Here is a 21,828-nt window from a genome sequence, read left to right on the forward strand (position 1 = left end):
CCAGACTGGCAGCGGCTTCTCCAAGGCTACAGGCAGCAGTCTCTCTCTCTCAGCCCTGTCTTAGAGATGCTGCCAGGGATTGAACCTGGGAGCTTCTGCATCCAAGCAGACACAGGTGCTTTTCCCAGAGCCACAAACCAGGAAGGACCCTGCATAGCAAAGGGGACAATTCATACTTGTTACCACAAGACCAGCTCTCCTCCTCTAATGTGGTGGTGTATAATTTGTTGGTCTTGGAAACTCTGACACCGAAGCCACTTACCTTGACGTAGACCAGTGCCAGTGAAAACGCTGATTAACTTGCGTGTGGACCATATATTTTATTTTGCACTGGGGCGGAATGGTTTCTGTGGCCTCTTCTCACAACCATTAGTAAATGACGCAACTCCCTTCCCTGTTGAGTTTCAGTCAACTCACTGCTCTGAAAATATATTTGAACCTTTCCCTCTCTTGTGTCTCAACTGCAAGACCATCTTGATCTTCCCACAGAGAAACACTAGTTCTCAACCAGCTTCTGGGCTATACCTCTGCAGGGACAGGTGAGTGCTCACCTGAGAGAATCCTTCTACATACCTAATGTTCCCCCCTCCCCAAAAAGAAAACGTGCCCCTTTCTCACCAATACTTTGTTTCCTTTGTCGAAGGAGCTTTTTAAATAAAGAAACATCCAGTCATTTGAGTTCCCACCTAGACCCAAGTGACCACTGAAACATGTATACAGTATAGTTTATTCTTTTTATTTTTTTACACTTATATCCCACTTTTCCTCCAAGGAGCTCAGAGCCGTGTACATGGTTATTGTTATCCTCACAACAACCCTGTGAGGTAGGTTAGGCTGAGAGATACATGACTGGCCCAGAGTCACCTAGTAATATTCATGGCTGAATGGGGATTCAAACGCAGGTCTTCCTGGTCCTAGTCCAACACTCTAACCACTACACTACGCTGGCTCTCGTCTCAGCACACAGATGGGGGACTGTGTTCCCACATCAAAGTATCCCTGCCTATAGCTGACAGCAGGAAGAGTGCTAGACACATGCAAGCTGAAACGTCTGATATCAGCTGGAGGACATGAGACCTGGAGAATTCACTTTGTGATTTTTTAAAGTGTTCAGCCACGTTTAAAAATAAGAGAATGAGCAATTGTAGGGTCCCAGGAGCCTCAGACACATAGAAAGGTTCCTACTATCTTCACTGTAAAGCCTGGGGGCAGAGACGCTCTTACCCTGGACTTCAGGGCCAAAGTCCAGGGCCTCTCCAACCCCTGGGGCCCCCCAAATCATCCAAAATGATGCTCAACTTGCAGCAGGGGGCCTCCAAAGGCCTTTAGGTCCAGGCTCCAAAATTACCTAGGAGCACCTCTGTCTGGGGCCCAGTGGCAGTCCCCATCAACCCAGCCTGTGTGATGCTTCAACCAGGGCTGAATACTCTGCACAGTCTCCCTGGTACCACATGGAGGTGACCACGCCCATTATACAACAACAACAACTTATATACCGCTTTCCAACAAAAGTTTCCAAAGCGGTTTACATAGAGGAATAAAAAAATAAAGATGGATCCCTATCCCCAAAGGGCTCACAATCTAAAAAGAATCGTAAGAGAGATACCAGCAACAGTCACTGGAAGTACTGTGCTGGGGCTGGATAGGGCCAGTGTTGTGTTTTCCCCACTGCAAGGGGGCTCCTTTAAGGAGCCCTTTTGAGCCCCAGCACCATTGTGGAAGGTGTACACAGAGTGCTGGGAGGTGTGGCCCTTCCCAGCACTTTCCCCACAGAGCTCTCAAGATTGGACTCCGTCTCTCTTACAGGGCCCTCCCAGCACTGAGGAAAGCGCGGGACCACGCAGGGGTCAGCAAAGTGGGGAATGGCTCTCACACTGGAGGTCGTTTGCCAGAGCATCCCTGCTTGAAAATAGTGAAGATCACTGTACTAAGGGAAGGCTGCTAGCCTGAACAACGTTTGACTGCTCCAGCTTCTGACAACTTCCCGGAAACAGCTAGCTCTTTGGACTGCAGAAGTTCATCGCAGCATTCCTACGAGGCTGACCTTTTGGTTTAAATATCTGTACTAGCACGGCAGCAGGATACTGAAACACAAACCACAATGTATTCTAGGAGGAAACCTTTAATAGAAAATTGAAAAACCTTTATGACTCTATATAAAACTTTAATTCTTAAAAGACATCTGTTATAAAAACACAGGGCTGTCCGTGATGAGAAAGCTGTACTTACAAGCCATTCTTTCTATATACAGGTTATTTAATAGGAACAAACGTTTGTGGCATTTTGCCAACAGCACTGCAACTACTGCACCAATATGAATGGTCAGTCAATCCATCATTCTGCCGTAGCTTGGTGAGGCCTGGCTTGCTGGCCCAACCCAGCAGCTAGGCCAGGCAGTCAAGAATCCGAGAAGAGATGGAAAGCCCGCAAGCAGAACAATTGTCTCCCCCACCCCAGAATCATGTGACAGTGTAGAGCAGGAATGTCTTGCCCCACATTGCCTATTTATTTATTTATTTATTTATTTATTTATTTATTTATTTATTTATATTTATTAATGGACCCCTCCAAGTCACCCTATTCCTTTAAAGAGTAGGGGAAAGAAGACTGGAAAAGCTCTTGAGGGGTCAATTTCTCTCCCTGCCCTCCTCCCCAAAAAACATCAGGATGCAGAGCAAGGACAGCCAAATCACAGTTTCAGCCAAGGCAGCAATATAACTTGAACATGTCCTTAATCTGAGGAGGGGGCACTGCTAAATCTACCTACCGTTAGATCCATTTGCTACTGTTCTGTGTGGGGGGGGGGGAGAGGAGTAATCTTGCAGAGAAATTTAACAGCCGCTCGTGTGCCGTGGTGCTCAGAAAAGAGATCTGTGCTGGTGTTATCTTGCAATCTGAACACAGACCTGGTGATCCTGAGGGCACATTGTGGGGTAGAGGCAGAGGGCAGACATTCAGAGGTAGCTTCATCTACCTGTATAGATGCTCTAAGGATCTGACTCCCAATAAAAACAATGTATTTTACGGCACAAAATGGCAGCCCGGGTTTTTGCTTTGGCAAAATGAAAGCTTTGCACAATAAACTGGAATTTTAGAAGAGGCCACAATGACTTTCCCAAAGTAATGCATGGTAAAATTGGCTAATAAAATGTAAAAACAAAACAAAAACCACCAGCTTGTTATTCTTGTGAAACCAGGTCTAGATTGGCCAAGTGCCGTATTGTAGGCCTTCCATGTGGACAGTTCCAAGGATGCTCAATCTCACCCATGTGGGCGATGAGCTTTTTCATCTCGCTGGCATTAAGTGCAGTTCCAACCATCACCTGCGGAACAGAAAATATGGATGAACATCGTATTATGGGAGCCCCTACCTGAACTCTGAATGGCACAGCCCCAAAATGGGTTTGTCACAGGGATGATGGGAGTTGTAGTTCAACAACAGCTAGAGGGACAGGTCTGCCCACCCCTCCGTGAAAACAAAGCCAATGAAGCTTTGGTCAGGAGGGCCACCTTGAGAAGGAAGTTGGAGGGGCGACACGCCTGGGCCTCAATCCGTGTAGTCGAAAGCAAGGCCCATGGGGGCGAGTGGCAGCCCCCCTCGACCCTAAGGGCAGCTAGTCATTTATTAGGCCTGCGTGAAGCTTTGGCCAAAGCCAAACGCTCCACACAACCCTCCTGACTTTATGCAGAGGCAACCATTTGCTTTGCCCAGCCCCATTCAGGCTCCTTTAGGGGAAACAGAGCCCTCTTGAGACCCAGAGCTATCTCGGAAGGCAGGCACGGAGCAGTGGAAAGTGTCGTCTTTGCGAGGGCTTTCCCCACAGAGCTCTATGGGGAACATGCTGGGAAGGGCCACCTTCCAAGTCGGCACTGGGGCTTGACAGGGCTCTGTTTCTCTGAAGGGCACCCTCCCCCCAACCAGCAGTGCATGGAAAAGTACGGCCCAGTGGGAAAGGGCTCTCACATGGCAGGATTTTCTTTTTGCCAGTGGCCTCCGCTTGAAGAACAGTGATGCCCATGGGCTAAAGCTATCTGTCAAGCAAGGTACGGTGCCACAGATGCCACTTTCTTTCTTTTGTAACCTCCAAATTAGCAACCTTCAGGGTACCTGACTTGGCCTTAGCTGCTGACAAAACAGCAGGACAGCAATCATTTCTTCTTCCTGCCATCTTTGGAAGGGGCCACAGCTCAGGGGCAGACGCTTTGCATGCAGAAGGTCCCCAGTCCAATCCCTGGCACCTCCCGCTCAGCGACTGAACTGGGGACTCGGAACTCCCTCAGAAATCCTGCAGAGCTGCGGCTAGTTAATGCTGGCAATCAGGAGCTAGACAGGCCAATATTGTCAGGGTCTGTCTCCAGAGCCCCTTCCAGCTGTTCCAATAGTTTACCATGCACTCGATGCGTGCTCCTCAACCCCAGTCTGTTCACGCACCGGCAAATGTTTCCAGCAGCGACCGTACTTACAGACTTCCTACACGCTCGAGACGCAAACATCTGCCTCACTCTTGAAGGCCTGCACATCACCCCAGGGCAATCGCTTAACATGAATATGACCTCCTCGACATCTTGAGTCCCAAAAGTCCAGTTTTTGCTGGTTGGCAAAGAAATTAGTTTAACTCTTTGAGTGGCAGGAGCTGGAAGGTTTTAAAAGAATGGTTTAACAGACATGTAATTGTACTGCATGGCTAAATTAAATGTAAAATACAGAAAACCACTCTCACCACCCACCCCACCCCTCTCTCTCTCATGTTTTTTTGTTAAAAACATAACGAAAACCTGAATTTTATTTAGCATATTCATATATTACCCAAAATCCACATCTCTGGGTGGTTTACAATAAAACACAGATTAAAACATTAAAACAATATAAAAATGGATTCTATAAATCTAATTAGAAGTCTGTCAATTTTAAATTTAATTTCTTTAATTCTAAAAATTTAATGTGAACATTCAAGAATTCACATTGAAAGTTAATTTTAAAAATTCACACCTCATCTTTTCTGGTTGTGCAATGCAATTGTATTCATGTCTACTCAGAGGCAAGTCCCAATGTGTTTGGTGGGATTTACTTCCAGATAACTGAGTATAGGATTATACCCTTACTATATTAAAAGAGCATTGTGTAGAGTGAGTGTAGATCTACATTGTCTTAAACAGCTTGTGTGTAGAGGTTAATCAAGGGCCCTTTTTAAAGCCAAGACTTCAAAGAAGAGAAATTGAATAATTTCGACATTGTGAGTTTGAGTGGTTTCATTGTTTAATAATAATGATGAAAAACTCAAAACATTGCTCATTTTAAGAAGGTAGAGCTGAAGCAGTTAGTGATGAAAGTGATCTATCGGAGACCAGCATGCAACCCACAATTTGGTATCAACTGTTGATACTAGAGGGGCCTCACAGCAGTAAGAGTGGTTTCTGTAGTGACAGCAACGCAGAAGAAACAGGAAGGATAACTGTTTCACTTCCTTTCCTTTCACATCTTGGTCTTGTCCAAAATAGAAGTGCCACATCTCAGCCCTCCAGAGATACACAAGTTGTCCTCAAGAACATAAGAACAGCCCTGCTAGATCAGGCCCATCTAGTCCAGCATCCTGTTTCGCACAGTGGCCCACCAGATGCCCCGGGAAGCCCACAGGAAGGGGTGCGGGCACGCCCTCTCTCTTGCTGTTGCTCCCCTGCAACTGGCATTGAGAGGCACCTTGTCCCTGAGGCTGGAGGCGGAACAGTGACCATAGGGTGAACCAATTCAGCAGCCTTTGAAGCAGAAACACAGAGACCCCTTGAGCACACACAAACCCCATGGTTCAATGGTGGAGCATCTGCTTGGAATGCCCAAGGCCCCAAGTTCAATCCCTGGCAGCATCTCTAGATAGGGCTGGGGAAGACTATAACCTTAGAGAGCCGCTGCCAGTCAGTGTAGACAGTACTGAGCTAGATGGACCAAGGGTCTGACTCCGTATAAGGCAGCTTCCTGTGTTCCTATGAGATTCCAGCCAGACATTATATCCTGTAACCTCCCGTTGTTCTTACAGATCATATTTTAGGCTGAAACGTACCGCCTTCATTGATGACAAAATCAAATCCATTTTTTCTGAAAATCTCCAGGTTTTCCATCAATATATTTTCACTTACTGCAGTTAAGTTAAGATTCTGAGGCCTGAACAAACAGGGGAGGGGGGAAAAACCTAAGAACACACACATCTGTACAGTACATCTTGTTTTCTACTGTATATTCATTCCGTTAATAGCCACATTTTCCAAGTCCAGAGAAAGGCTAACCCAGCCTCATTTCTTACATATCGTAGACCATAGATGCCCTTAAGCCCAATATTCAAAACAACTTGGAGCATAAATGATATCTAAGCTTTGAATACTTCAAATGCTCCAAAAAACGCTATTATTTCTATAGTTAATTTTTCACTTTCCATTCAGTGGATCTGGCTATCTTTGCTACACCAATCTCAGTCCATTCTTTAGAGGGAGAGTTCCCAACCTGTGGCCCTCCAGATGTTGCTGAACTACAACTCCCATCACCCCCAGCCAGTTTATTGTGGCAGAGGATGATGGGAGTTGTAGTTCAGCAACATCTGGAGGGCCACAGAATGGGCTCTCCTTTAAACTCCTCCTTTAAAGCATTATGTAAAAATACATTTATCCCATCACAACTCAGTTATACCTCACTGGCAAGAAGAGAAGGACCTTCCCAGACTGCAATATTATGGGATGGGGTCATAGTTCAGTGGAAGAGCATATCTGCTTTGCATGTAGAAGGTCCCAGGTGAAATTATTTGCATTTCCAGGTACAGCTAGGAAAAATTCCCATCTTAAACCTTGGAGAGCTGCTGCCAGTCAGTGTAGACAATACTGAGCTAGATGGACCAAGGGTCTGACTCAGTCTAAGGCAGCTGCCTATGTTCTTATGCACTGGGCTGCTGAGCAGTCCAATGCAGTCAATCAAGCCCTTCCCTTCAGACCCTTCACTCTCCAAGACTAACACTTACGCAATCAGCTTCTGCCCTTGTAGAACAGTGTGCTCTTGTAACATCTCAAAGTTGTATTTCTCATCTGAGGCATGTTGGTCAATGATGAAGAGGTCAGAATTCAGCTTGGCTATTATAAATCCTAAATTGAACTGGCCAATGATGTCCATCTTAGCAAACATTTCTTTTCTGTAAACAGAAAAATAGGGAGAAAAGATTATTATTTATTATGTATTCAATTTCTATACTGTCCTTCCAAAAATGGCTCAGGGCGGTTTACACAGAGAAACAACAAACAAATAAGACAGATCCCTGTCCCCAAAGGACTCACAATCTAAAAATAAACATAAGGTAGACCAGCAACAGTCACTGGAGGTCCTTTGCTGGGGGTGGAGAGGGCCAGTTACGCCCCCACCCCCCGCTCAATAAAGAGAATCACCACATTAAAAAGGTGCCTCTTTGCCAAGTTAGCAAAAATAAGCAGTTCATTTTTAATTTTTTTTAAAATGTATACCCCGCTTCACATCAAAAAATTCCAAAGTGGCTGAGACAATGAGATTTGTCATGTGTTTGTGTTCTAGGACAATGTGGGGGGTTTTCCCCCTCTTATTGCAAATTACTTTCTATATTAGGACCTCATTGTCCCCTGGAAAAGGTGGCAACACTAAAAAGAACAACAGAGTTGAAACCTGTGAAGATACCAACATTTGTCTCCTGCAGGTTTTCTTGGCAAAAGTTCTTATGCGAACACTAATACAGTATAAATGCCTTTGTTGTTTTGTCTTGCTGAGTCACTGACTATAATAAACATTGACTTGATTTAATAACAGAGGTGAAAAATACCTTATTTCTTTTCTTAACTCCTCCTCTGCAGTTTTATTTTCCCCAGGGCTAATTTTTGCTCTGAATTTTCTGCAACGCAGAGTTTCTGCCGCCTTCTGCTGCTGCTGAAGTATCCTCTTTACTCTGACTTTCAACATGTCCATAGAGAACGCCAAAGGCACTGATTTCTTTTTAACTTCCACAGCTATGTCATACTGTGACAGAATTGTGTCATTCGGAACATTCTTTGTCTCCGATGAACTGGCTACAGGCGTAAGAGGTTGATGTATCTTTAAACGCTTCTCATTTGGGGGACAACTGTTGGCCTTGGAGGAAAAGCTGCTTTCTTTACTTTGGTCCAGTTCAGATTTCATTCCCCAGAAATGATCACGAGTGTCAAGGCTCCTACTTTGAACCTCTTCTTTGGAAACATGGAATTCTTCATCCGGGGAACTGGTGACACTTTCACAGCTGTGACCGCTTTCAATTTCTGGAGTGCTTAAACCCACCTCTGACTCCGTTGAGGTGCTGCCACATCCAGAGTCTTTATCTTCTGTGGATTGCTTGACGTTTCTGCTAGGAAGCACAGACCTGCTTGAATTCATCTTACTGAGAACCTCTGCCTCCTTGCTAGAGCCGGTCTTATTTGGAGTGCTTAGACCCACATCCGACTCTGTCAAAGTGCTGCTGCACCTGGGATCTTTATCGTCTGTAGATTTCTGGAAGCTTTTGCTAGGAAGCATGGATCTGCTTGAATTCATCTCACTTCTACCCTCTGCCTCCTTGCTTGTCGTCTTTGCAGAATCCAAAATACCGAAAAACATCGCAAGCGTTCTCTGCCCCGGGGAATGATGTTGCTCTTTGTTACTCTCAGGGGCCTCTTTCGCTTGATGGAGAGAAAATGACTCCCTAAGTTTAGCTACAGCCATCATTGCACTTTTCGCTTTCCCACTCGGAACCGGAAGTGAGGAACTAGACGACATTTCCAAGTGAGGTGGTTCTGCCTCATCTTGAGGCACCGTCTTAGAATTTCCTAAGGAAAGGGGAGAAAAGGACAGATTTTTAAGTCCAGTTTAAAAATTAATTTGGAGGGATAACTCATGACTGTGGATGATGCTCACAGTTTATAGAAAGGACAGCAAGGGCTAGCAAGCCTTGGGCAGCTGAAACTAGGCAGGTCTCCAAACTACAGAAGGAGGAAAAACATCCCTATCGGATGGCACATGAACATGTGAAGCTACCTTCTTACAGAGAGAGATGGTTCACACATCATGCGGAACTACCAAGTTGGTAACCGATCATAATTCAGTGCAGCAGTTAAACAAGGGAGACCACAAGGATAAAACGAAGGCTTTACTCTGGAAGTGTAACAAATACGGCACACCTGAACAACAATATAACATAGCTAAATAGTTACTGTCATGTCATATATAATATAGAGCTTTTAATTTATAATGCTTAAAGCTTCATGGATGGTTATTTCAATTTATTTTGTATGATTTAAGGTTTAAATTTGTTGTGTTTTAATTTGTGAACCGCCCTAGTTATTTTATAATATTCAATAAAATAAATAGATAAATAAATAAATAACTTCCTATAACAATTATAAACATAACCTTATAATTATATATTAGGTTCACAATCATGTGTTGGTCTGTCTTTGGGTGCCACCAGTTCATTTGGTGGCAACCTGGGACCAGGCCTTCTCAGTTGTCGCCCCTGGGTTGTGGAACGCCCTCCCTGTGGATAAAAGAGGATTAGCTTCCTTGTAGGCCTTCAGGAGAACCTTCAAGGCCCATCTTTTTAGCCTGGCTTTTAATATCTAATTTTAATTTTAATATGGTTTCAATTTTTTTTAAATGTTCTATTTGTAATTGTTTTTAATGCGTTTTTTATTTAAATGTAAACCGTGTTGAGCTACTTTAGGAAGGACAGTATATAAACTGAATATAAATAATAATAATAATGTCATAAATAAATAATAATATGGATGGGTTCACACCTAGCGGGGCATCTGAGATATGGAGGGGACTGAAGTTGACACTGCAGATGGTCACATGTCCTGGTTTGTAGGGATATGCACATGTGCCATGCGGGGGCCAGTTCAACAGTGTGTGGAGGGGGGATGCCTTTAAGGGCGGGAGAGGATGCACTTACCCCGGCCGTGTTTCCCCTGCCGGTGCACGACATCCGAAAAGCCTGTTGGGGCGGCAGCGTACCTCCCTGACGCCTCGTTGCAATTTTCACTGGATATACCCGGAAGTACGAGGTGCACCTGTGCGTGCACTGCACACAACTTGTGCGATGCAGGTGCACCTGATACTTCTGGGTATGTCTGGTAAACTTTGCAACGGGGCAGCAGGGAGGTACGCTGTTGCCCCAACGGGCTTTTCGGATGTTGTGCGCCGGTGGGGTTAGGGTTCCAGCAAACCAAAGTTTGTGACCATTTGTAGTGATGTGCACGGACCAGTCCGGAGGCCATTCTAAAGGCCTCCAGACTGGTCCAGACATGGGGTGGTCCGGCACTGGGGTGTGGGTTCCTTTAAGGGCAGGGGGGAGGGTGTACTTACCCCTTCCGCTGCCGGCGCACGTATTTTAGTAAGCATTTGGGGGGGGGCAGGGTTTCTCCCTGCCACCACTTCCCACCATTGTCAGCAAAATGCTTCAGAAAGCCTTTTGCGTGTGCGTCACGTCTCTGCATCACGCGTGACGTGCGCACACGCAAAAGGCTTTCTGAGGCATTTTGCTGACGAAGGAGGAAGGGGTGGCAGGGAGAAACCCTGCTGCCCCAATTGCTTACTAAAATATGCGCGCCGGCGGCGGGAGGGGTAAGTACACCCTCCCCCCCGCCCTTAAAGGAACCCCAGTGCTGGACCGCAGCTCCGTGGTGCCGTGCACATCGCGAAGCATTTGCAGCATCAACTTCAGCCCCCTTATCTCTCAGGCTGGGGGAACTGCAGGTTCCCTGCTACGTGTGAATCTACCCCTTGAGACAGAAGATTAGGAAAAGAGGAAGCTGCCATATACAGAGTCAGACCATCAATCCATCTATTTCAGTATTATCTACACAGACTGGCAGCAGCTTCTCCGAGGTTGCAGGCGGGAGTCTCTCTCAGTCCTAGCTTACAAATGCTGCCAGGGAGGGAACTGGGAACCTTCTGCGTACACAGCCTGCAGGTGCTCTTCCCAGAGCGGCCCCATCCCCTAAGGAGAATATCTTACAGTGTTCACATGTAGTCTCCCATTCAAATGCAAACCAGCGTGGACTCTGCTTAGCAAAGGTGACAATTCATGCTTTCTACACAACACCAGCAATCCTCCACCTATCTAGTTCAGTATTATTCTGACTGACCCCAGCACGCTAGGGATTCAAGCAAAGGATTTCCCCATCACTTTCTAGTAAAGTGTGCCATTGAGTTGGTGTCGACTCCTGGCGCCCACAGAGCCCTGTAGTTGTCTCTGGTGGTAGAATGCAGGAGGGGTTTACTATTGTCTCCTCTCGTGCAGGTGATGCCTTTCAGCATCTTCCTATATTGCTGCTGCCCGATAGAGGTCTGGGAAACATACCAGCAGGGATTCGAACCAGCAACCTCTCGCTTGCTAGTCAAGTCATTTCCCTGCTGCGCCATTAGGTGGCTTTTCACTTCCTAGTTGATCTTTAAAAACAAAACCTAGAGAGAGGCCAGGGATTTAATTGAGCCCTTCTACAAGCAGAGCCTGCACTCTACCACATACTCAATGCTCCTCCTCCTCAGAATACAAATACAATGAATATTTATATACCACTTTTCAACACATGTTCCCACAGTGGTTTACATAGATATAAATAAATAGAATGGCGCCCTGTCCCCAAAGGGCTCACAGTCTAAAAAGAAACGTGAGACAGACACCAGCAAAAGCCACTGGAGGGATGCTGTGTAGGGGATGGATAGGGCCAGTTGCTCTCCCCAGGCTTAATAAAGAAAATCACCACTTTAAAAAAAGGCACCTCTTTGCTCAGTTAGCAAGAGACTTAGAATGCACGACAGTGGCATCTTCGGTATACTGAAACAGGCAAGACCCGGCAATGGCACTTCGAAACAGTGCTCGCTTTATACCCTAACGGACAATCATGCGGCTGTACTTGGACCAGCCGACCAGCACTGCCTTTTTAAAAGCATAAGCATCAAAATGGAGGCCGGCTTTCTGTTTTGCTGATGCTCCTGCCATTCCTACCTTCAGCATCCAGCAGCTTCTGATTGAGGACGAGTTTGTTAACATCACTGCCAAACATTCCCATCAGAGACGTTTTCAGAACTGCTAATAAAAAATTCTCTTTCTGCACCAATATTTGCCTTTTGTCAGGGGTCACATTGATGTCGACACACTCTAAAAACAAAAACATCTGTTACGTTTTGAGGGGAGCAGGGGGACAATTTTCTCCCCTTCGTCGCCTCTTTTCCAAGTTAAAGTTCAAGTTGTTCTACAGAGAAGTGTGACTCACCGGAATCTGCACATATGTTAAGGACAATAAATGGATACTGGTGTCTATTGTACATGTGGTACACTTCATTCACAACTTTCGAAACCTGTCCAAAAAATAAAGAGGGACACCAGTCTAGACACACTTCTGTATATTCCTTCCTACAGTTCCGTCTATTTTAACTTTTTATATGTATTTTAATTGTTTTATGTTAACTGCCCAGAGACTAAAGTTTGGGTGGGATAGAAGTTTAATAGATAGATAGAATTTTATTTGCATGTCCGTCCAACAGTGTGGATGGCAAGAGAAACTAGAGGCCACATGATGCCCGGCGGGGGGAAGCGGGAAGTAAAACTAGGAAACCACACAAGTTATGCTAGAGAACTGTACCTTTGTCGGGTCACAGGGCCGCTGATTAATAAAGAAGAACTGTCTGTCTGCTGTACTCCTGCCCACACCGTGATCAGAGCGGGACACAAAACCTGTGATGCTGATTAAAGTTAAGACTTTAAGAATAGGATCCCATGGAAGAAAAGCAAAGGAAAAATGCTGTGTATTTCATATGAACATGTGAGCGAACATAGGAAGTTGCCTCACAGTGGATCAGAGCCCTGGTCCCTCTAGCTCAGCATCGTCCGGCTTCACACGATTGCCGACAAGTTGGTAAAACGTCTGGGAGACGGAGCTGAAAGTGCCTGGGGAAGTACATGTTCCCACCGGACATATCACCAACTCATCTGGTTACTGACCTTTGCCTAGATTCTCCTCCCAACGTGACACCCAGAGGGTTTTTTGGGGTTTTTTTACATGTATATGCCGCTCTTCCTCCGAGGAGCCCAGAGCAGTTCTGTTCCTCCTCACAACAGCCCAAAGTGGTAGGTTAGGCTGAGAGAGACGTGACTGGCCCAGAGTTACCCTGCAAGTTTCGTGACTGAACAGGGATTTGAACCCGGGTCTCCCCCAGTCCGAGTCCAACATTCTAACCACACTACCATGCTGGCTGTAGTAAAGTGAAGTTGGGCAGAGATTCTCAGAGGAATCTTGGGCGGAATCAGTAACCAGCAGGGAGGTGCACGAACTGGTTCGTGCACTCCGCTGCTTCCCCACCGTCGGCATTCTCCCGCAAAACTGCTGGCACGGAGCTGCAACATACCTCCTTGCAGCCCCGGTCAGTGTTGTACTGGACGTGGCCGACATGCAGGCACACCCCGCCCCCCGCCTGTTTCGAACACCAGACTTCCGAGTCGGTTTGGCGCTCCACAAAATGAGTGCCGAACCGATTCATGCACATCCCTAGTAACTAGGTGCGTCAGCAGGTTTACACAACATGCCCGGCGGGAGTGTGTGTTTCGCAGGTACATCCAGTTCCTTCTGCAAGACTTTTTGCCAACTTGCTGATGATCATGTGAAGTCAGCCATTGACTACACCGTGACTCCACTCCAGGATTTCAGACAGGGATCTTTCCCAGTCTTACCTGGAGAACGTATAAAGAAAGACAGCATGTGTGTGTTATATAAACAAAACAACATATTTTCTCAATGGACTCTAGACAGTGATTAAGACCTAGGAGAAGGGAGCAATTTATGCTGCATAATCCAGGCTAAATCAGCCATCACTAAGTCCCTCGGGAATGAATGGGGTCCAAGTTAGTCATGACTAACTCCTCTCATTTATTGCAACAGTGCTTAGTTATGACTAACTTAGTCTGGATGCTGCGCTCATGGGCTTTGAGTCACTCAACATCACAACGTTCTTCTGATCTTGTCTATTCTTGACAGATTTTCTTTGGACCTAGCAGCCATCCCCAAAATGTGGAAGTCAGACAGTGGGCACTTGACAAAATTAGCAGACTTAGTGACGGACATTCTGGGGGGCGGAGGAGAGCAGGTAGAGGAGCCCTGGGGCCGGGGATTTCTCAAGCTCCGTGAAATACTGCAATTGCCTGCTTACGTATAGAGATCAGTTGGCATATCAGAAGTATCCAGGCCATATTCCTCACAGATAGTGTCACTAGGAGGCAGCTGAACGAAAGGAACCAGGCTTTGCAGCTAGGGAGGGGAAATAAAACTGTCGTTAGCAGGGTGCAGCTGGCAAAAGTAACCAGAAGGTGCAAAAAAAGAGAAGAAAGGGTGTGGAACTGCTGTGTGTTCCTAGTTCCTACTTGCCTTGCCTCCCACCCCTTTTTATCCCTTGCCTTTTACACACAATCCCTCCCACACTATGCTGAATACTGGAAAATAAACAAGGCAGAATAAATTATATGAGTGAATTAATGGGGAGATCTGCAGACATTTTATTCTGACCACTCACGTTGGGACAATGGAGCGGCAGGGGGCCCAAAATTCCCTGGGCTGGGGGTGGCCACTTTGGTGACCCTCGCCCCTCCCTGACAACTGCACACTGGCTGCACTCCTCCCTCTGCGCCCCCCCCCCCGAGTCATCAGAAAGATACAGAAGGCATGGCCAGCACTGCGAAGGAATGCCCAGCAGCACAGCAAAGCGCTTGCTCCACAAGCTGGATGTTCCTCACGTGCATGAAGAATGAGTGGAGAGCAGCTAAGGGAAAGAAGAGGAGAACGGATGAGGAGAGAGCCGAGTGGGAGAAGGGCCAATGGAATGAGGAGGCTTCACATTTGATCCTGAAGGAGTTTGCCTGCCACGCTAAGCAACGGTCTGTGGGTGCCTGCTGGGTTAGAAAGACGTGAGCTCTCATTGTACGAAGAGGAAAACCACCATTTTGTCCCAAATGGCATTTGGAAATCCTCCTTTATGCATATTTCTACTTGATGATTTATTATTGTTTTATAAGGCATTGATGTTGGATAGTATGCTGACTTTAACATAATGTATATTTACTCACTTAAGTAGTCTATAGATGAAAAAGAATAATATTCTTGTATATTTACTGACTGGCCCAGTTTCTTCATTCCTTTTGCTAACAATAACTGTGGGTCACAGCGGAAACAGCACATTTCATAAATACCTGCTTTTGCCCAAATATTGCTCCAATGTTTTCCTTTAAAGCAGAACCCCCACTGGTGGATACCACAGCTTGCTTCTTCCCTTGGCCAACCTGATTGGTGCAGTTAATTCGGACTCCTGTTGAAATGATACAGTATGCCTGTAATACCTGAACCATTTTTGCATATTCCTAGTTAAAAACAAAAACAAGAAACCACCATTATTATTTTCTAGTAAATACAAGATCAGCATGCTTCCAGTTTGTATTCAGGGTCATTTTTCTTCACTTTGAAGCATCTTTGCATAAGCTTTGCATTCCAAAAGCAAAATTCCCTTGACTGAACCCTCCCTACCTTCTTTACGTTGCGCTGAAATTCCTTGTGCCGTACAGGAAGGGTACAAAACAACTGTTGCACACTGACGGTTGTCCCCTGTTGCCGAGGGTAAGGGGTTCGCTGAGTGATTTTCCCATTGTGATCAAACACCAGACGTGTTCCCACCTTTGCAGACTTGTGGCACGTGCAAATGGAAATGTCACTGAAGAACAAACAAATGTTATTAGGAAGCTGTTTTACCAAGTCAGACCTTTGGTCCATCTAGCAGAGTATTGTCTATACTCTCCATTGTCTATACTCTCGTGGCTCTCCAAGATTTCAGGCAGAAGACTCACTCAGTCCTACCAGGAAATGCTGCTAGGGACTGAATTTGGCACCTTCTGCCTGCAAAGCAGATGATGCTCTACCACTGAGCTATGGGCCCAATCCCTTAAAGAGAACATCTTCCAGCAAATTGTGTTCACATGCAGTCACTCATTCAAATGAAAATCAAGGCAGACCCCACTTAGCAAAGGGGACAATTCAAGCTTGCTTCTGCAAGACCAGCTCTCCTCAGAAAAATAGTAATGAATGAAAGCAAACAGGCTAAGAACATATACCACAAGTTGAAACTTAGGGAATGATTTCAGGCTTCTTTAGGCTCCTATTCCATTCTAAAAACATTCAGATTCCTTCTGATGTGGAACATTTATGGGAGAAGACCCACCAACAGCTCTATCCTTTGCACTTAAGTAGACAAATATCTGAACAGATTCTTGTACATTGACTAAACACAAGAGCTCTTTCCACTTAAATCTTTGGCAGTATATAAAAATGAATCATAATACATGAGCTTTATTATTTTCTTAATCAAAAAGGTCAGTGAAAATACTTATACCTACTAGGAAACATCTGAGATATTTATATCGTACATATAATTAACATGGGGCACTTTTAAAAGTTTCGTTCACTAAATATGCAAGTCAAATAAGCATGACAAATGAGATCACAATCTATTTAGGACATAAGAAAAATTTCCAGATGGTTGTTTTGCACAGTTCATAATTTCCCAGAAAACCCACATCACTGAACAAGGTTTCTCAGTTCAGTTTTATTTTGGTCTCTCTGACCAGCAATATAAAGTAGACAGATCAAACTGTAAACATTGATAACAATTCATCCTAAAGTATAACAATTGGGTATTAGAGTCTGTTTGATTCTGTTGGCTACCACCCAAAATTTGGCTACATTATATGTAGTGTCAGATTCACGGCCAGCAAGAAGAAAACAAGCCAACTCATCCGGACGGCCTGGAAAATTTCTTAGTAAAGGAGCTATAAGAGAAATATGAGAATTTTGACAAAAAAGTACAGTAAAATAAAACATGAGCTATAGACTGAACTGCCCCATCTCCACACAGGCTGAACAACACTTCATAGTGTTGTTTTTAAAAAGTATTTTAATTGGTATTAAATGGCGTTAATTGTTTTTATATTGTTTTTAGCACTGTGTTTTGAATTGTGTGTTTTTATGTCTTTTTAAAGTTGTTGTACACCGCCCAGAGCCTCTGGATGGGGTGGTTTATAAAGGTAATAAAATAAATAAGAATAAGGAAATGTTTTTCCTCTGTAAAGGTGAGTAGCCCTGACCAAGGATCCCACATACCTTAATGCACAGAGGGAGCTCAGAGCTTCACCCCGAAAGCCAAATGTTTCAACACGTATAAGGTCAGAAAAGTCTCGGAGCTTGGAAGTATAGTGTTTCAGAGCTTGAAAAATAGCATGTAAAATGGGAGAATTAACCAAGAGCACAAATATTTTATACAATATCTCGAAGAAGAAAAATAATAATCCATTCAGGTATCATTTCCTTCATTTGTTTCTATTTGAAAGCTGCATTTTTAGATTTATTTTGTTGTTTCTGTAATTTTTGGTTTCTAAATCAGTTGCAAATACTGAATGTTCTCAAGTTACTCAATAGTAAACCACTTTGCTCCCTCCTAGCCAACCAACACCCCCCTCACGATCTATGCCATGCCAGGCAGACGTCAGAGTTTCCAAACCAATAAGATTGGTGGTGACAAAGACTGAAATGTCATACATAGGAAGCTGCCATATACTGAGTCAGACCCTTGGTCCATCTAGCTCAGTATTATCTACCCAGACTGGCAGCGGCTTCTCCAAGGTTGCAGGCAGGAGTCTCTCTCAGCCCTATCTTGGAGATGCTGCCAGGGATTGAACCTGGGACCTTCTGCATTGCAAGTAGGCAGATGCTCTTCGTAGGGATGTGCACGGAACCAGAGCCTACCGGTCCGAAGGCGGGGGGTAACTTTAAGGGTATGGGAGGGTGCTCTCACCCATCCCGCCGTGTTTCCCCCGCTGGCACTGTGTATTAAAACAGTCCAGCAGGGTGGCAGTGTACCTCTGATAGATTTGCATATAGAACACAAGTTATAAAACCCCACTTACTCAAGCCTGCAAAGTTTTTTTCTTCTACACCGCAACCATTATCGGAAACTTCAATAAGATTTGCTCCATAATCTTTAAGCTTCACTTCTACAAATTATAAAGAACATTCATTAAAGAGTTTTCATGGAAAAATTACAAAGTACTACCATATCTATTCTATATATAAGGGTACAGGCTCGCAGTAAACAATTGCTCTCTAAGTGTAACTAAAATGAATTTCAAAATTAAGACTTTGAAAATGATACGATACGTTATCGTATCGACTTTGAAAATGTATATTGCTGCATTCTTGGTCCACACAGTGTTCAAAATGACTGCCATTCCATTATGCATTTGTGAAAGGTAACCCCTGCTAACTTTTAAAACGGTGACCTTTTTAATGAGGAGGGTGAGGAAAAATGCCTTTTATTCAGCACAGCACCCCTCCAGTGGCTGTTGCTGGTAATCTACCTCTTTGTGTTTATTTTTAGAATCTGAGCCCTTTGGGGAGAGGGAACCTTATTTTTCCTTTTTCTACACGAACTCTTGAGAACATTTTTTTCTGTTGAGAAGTGGTATACTGTATAAATATTCTTAGGAATAATAATAATAGTAAAAACCTCCTCCCACCTTGCAGATGCCAACAAGAAATAGCAGGCTAAAAATGCTAATATTGCTCTTCAAATAGTTAAAAACTAAAACAACCGAATAGCAAGCTTACCAATACTGGAAGCGCCAGCATCTAGACTATTTTCTACCAGCTCTTTCACCGCAGTACACAGATTCAACACCACCTGGCCTGAACAGATCTGGTGAACTGATTTACGGTCTATTGGTTTAATGACTTTAGCAGACTGTTCCCTTTAATGGAGCAAAACAAAGCAAAGCATCAGCTCACCGTCCCAATAGATGTTAACCCAGGCAACATGACACAGAATTAGGTCAAGACAATAAACAGAGGGCATCATGACTTGGCCAAGAATGGCAAAGGCAGCAATCCTATGCATATGCTCTTGGAAGGGAGCCTCATTGTACATGGTAGCTAACATCCAGAATCATGGAGCACTGGGGCTATGAGAGGGGGGTGATTTTAGCCAATTCTAGGCAAACAGATTTCAGAAAAGGGAAGATCAGCTAAAATCACACCTCCCGGTAGTACCATCACTGCGTTACTCTGGATGTCAGCCAGCAGGCCTTATTCCAGAGGAAATCTGTATGTGATTGCAAAGGCAAATTAACAGTGTGCACAGGGCAGATGACAGAAGACAGAGCTAAGGCTGAAGCTCTTTGCATCAGCACTAGATTTTTGTCAAGAACAATCTGGATTGCAAATTATAAATGTATTATTTTAAATGTTAAGCTGGTAATAAATTTACTTAAAATCTGGATTCCTGAGGATGACAAAGCATTAAACATTATAACTTTTAAATGAGCCAGGTTATCGTTAAATCACACCAGAAGAACAATGAAGTGCTTTTGACATTTTTCTGCAGAAAACTTTCCATTGCTACAAAAGCATTGGATCATCATCAAAACTGTCATTAGACTAAGAGGTGCCTGTTCTTAGGAAGCACACATAAATATACATTCAATAAATATACATTCATAGCTCTCTAGGCATGCCAGATCAAGCATGTTAACAGTACTGGGCAGCCCACTGTTTTCCCTTATACCTTTCTCTGTGTGTGCACGTGTACAACACAAGGGTAAAGATGAGTGGGGGTGGGACAAGGAATGTAAACAGTGAGACTAAATGGCCCTTAAATCCTATGCACAACACAAACCCATTTAAGCTTTGCATAGCATTGCCACAGACTATAGGCCCATTCACAGGTTATGTTTAACATTTGTACCATGAGTGTACAGTGTACACTGTACACTATACAGTCATTCACAGGTTATGACGGATGCAGGTACAGAAGTATACTTCCGATCTGTACCATGCATTTGAAGGGCCTGTATCCAGGTTCACTTTTAAAACGAGTCATTCACACAAACATGTGTACATGTACAGAATGTCTGAATCGGGCTAATACATCTTTTACATTTCATGGTCATGCAATCCCTCTGTGCACTTTCTTTTTTCTCTTCCCTATATATATATGTGTGTGTGTGTAGCCATATGCAGAAGGTCCCAGGTTCAAATCCTGACAGCCTCTCCAGGTAGAGCTGGGAAAGACTCCTGCTTGTAACCTTGGAGATGCTGCTGCCAGTCAGTGTAGACAATACTGAGCTAGACGGGCCAATGGTCTGACTCAGTAGAAGACAGCTTGCTATGTATCTATATTCCTGCTATGTGTGTGTAAAAGTTACACTTAGTGCCATGTGAAGAAGCAGGTTTCAGCCCACAATAGCTTCTATCGTGATAAATGTGTGCCACCTAAACATTGCCAGCTTTTCCAGGATGGCCCTGCTAGAGTCTCCTGTAATTCGCATGAATCTCCAGGGCAACAACTGAAAGCAATCCTGGAAATGTTAATAGCTGGACATGGCAAAACATGTTGGAAAAATATTTTTCGGGGAAAGTATATACACCAAGCTGAGAACCTTATAGCCCGCTGCATTTTGCATTGATTTCTGAACTTATGCGGCAGATTCCAGATGGGCAACCAACCCTGCAAGATGGGCCTATAGTTTCCAGGAACTGGCATCCATCTCCAAGTGACTACTGAGAACTGTCCTGGAGATGCTAATATCTGGCTATTGTGAAAAACACTGGCAGGGAGTAGGTGGCTGGGATCGCCAGGAACAGGTGAGTTAGCAACCCTCCTGCTAAGAGACTCTTTGTTGTTGTTTTAACCCAGGGTTGCTACTTTCTCCCTCAAAAAAGGGAGAACTGTAACTGTTTTAATTGTTAAATTGGTTTGTGCACACTGCAGGGAGATGTATAATTTATCAGGTGGTATAGGACAAATAAAGTTCATCATCACCTATCGTCTAGGCAAATGAGTTGCAAGAAGAGAGGGTTTCCCCCACCACCACCACTACACTAGGAAATATTCTTTTTTATTTGTTGCATTTATATGCCACCCCCAATCAAAACACCAACCATTAAAACCTCAAATCTAATAAAACAATTTAAAATAGCCGTTAAACATACTAAATTAAAACAAATTAAAAACAACAACATAGCCCCATCAGCTATATATTTAAAAATCAAGTCCAATAGGAAAATACACGCGAGTCGGTTCTTTCCCGCCCATGCCCTCCAAAAGGTCTTCCCGTGGAAGCAGAGCAGAAAGCGCGAAGCTCTCACCGAGCGGCCTCTTCGGCTTCCGTACAGCGAGGCTCCATCCCGACTTTGCGACTGAGACCCTGACGGCAGCGCCCAAGCTGGCTCCTCGCAGCATCCTCCAAAGCCGCCCACGGGCTTCTGGGTAGCTATTCTTTTTCCTCCAATCACCTAAACGATGCTTTCAAGATCTTTCATTGGCTGAAGCGTTCCACCAATGAAAGTGGGGGTTTGGTGGTGTTCCCCCCCCCTTTTTTTTGCCCATCTGATCCCATTCACAGACTTTCAATACTAATCCCCCAGAGATATTAAACAAATACTAGAGTCACACACGATCGCAGCATTCCGGGCTAACACGGAACTATTTTTCACCGCACGGTAGAAATGAATTAAAGGAGCTTCATTTGACCATACTAAGCATGTTCCAGTTCTTCTGAGCTTGCTCTCAGATGCACAGGGAAGGGGCCGTTGATAAGACTGAGAGAATGGTGAAACATAGGAACCTAGGAAGCTGCCATATACTGAGTCAGACCGTTGATCCATCTGGCTCAGGAGTGTCTTGCAGGCAGGAGTCTCTCTCAGTCCTACCTTGGAGATGTTGCCAGGGAG

The 21,828-nt window shown here is 44.6% G+C and overlaps 1 protein-coding gene and 1 long non-coding RNA gene across 3 annotated transcripts; one reads left to right on the top strand and one right to left on the bottom strand.

Annotated features, from left to right (window-relative positions):
• Positions 1 to 465: 465 nt before the first annotated feature.
• Positions 466 to 3,083, top strand: LOC128336355 (uncharacterized). Its single transcript, XR_008311925.1, has 2 exons — positions 466 to 539; positions 1,807 to 3,083. It is a non-coding gene; the product is annotated as an uncharacterized LOC128336355 (long non-coding RNA).
• On the bottom strand, positions 2,107 to 21,500 carry PMS2 (PMS1 homolog 2, mismatch repair system component). 2 transcript variants are annotated; one of them, XM_053275793.1, is made up of 15 exons: positions 21,244 to 21,500; positions 18,709 to 18,848; positions 18,009 to 18,095; positions 17,206 to 17,308; positions 15,580 to 15,763; positions 15,249 to 15,416; positions 14,216 to 14,313; positions 12,655 to 12,754; positions 12,286 to 12,370; positions 12,018 to 12,170; positions 7,824 to 8,835; positions 7,002 to 7,169; positions 6,057 to 6,157; positions 4,465 to 4,634; positions 2,107 to 3,323 (listed from the first exon to the last, which is right to left on the bottom strand). In XM_053275793.1, the coding sequence occupies exons 1-15, from the start codon at positions 21,279 to 21,281 to the stop codon at positions 3,180 to 3,182; spliced, it is 2,751 nt and encodes a 916-aa protein (XP_053131768.1). In that variant the 5' UTR covers positions 21,282 to 21,500; the 3' UTR covers positions 2,107 to 3,179. The 2 variants fall into 2 exon arrangements, with proteins under 2 accessions (XP_053131768.1, XP_053131769.1); XM_053275794.1 differs by lacking the exon at positions 21,244 to 21,500 and adding an exon at positions 21,165 to 21,235.
• Between the last annotated feature and the right edge of the window lie 328 nt (positions 21,501 to 21,828).

The sequence above is a fragment of the Hemicordylus capensis genome, chromosome 13 (genome assembly GCF_027244095.1).
Source record: "Hemicordylus capensis ecotype Gifberg chromosome 13, rHemCap1.1.pri, whole genome shotgun sequence".
Lineage (NCBI taxonomy): Eukaryota > Metazoa > Chordata > Lepidosauria > Squamata > Cordylidae > Hemicordylus > Hemicordylus capensis.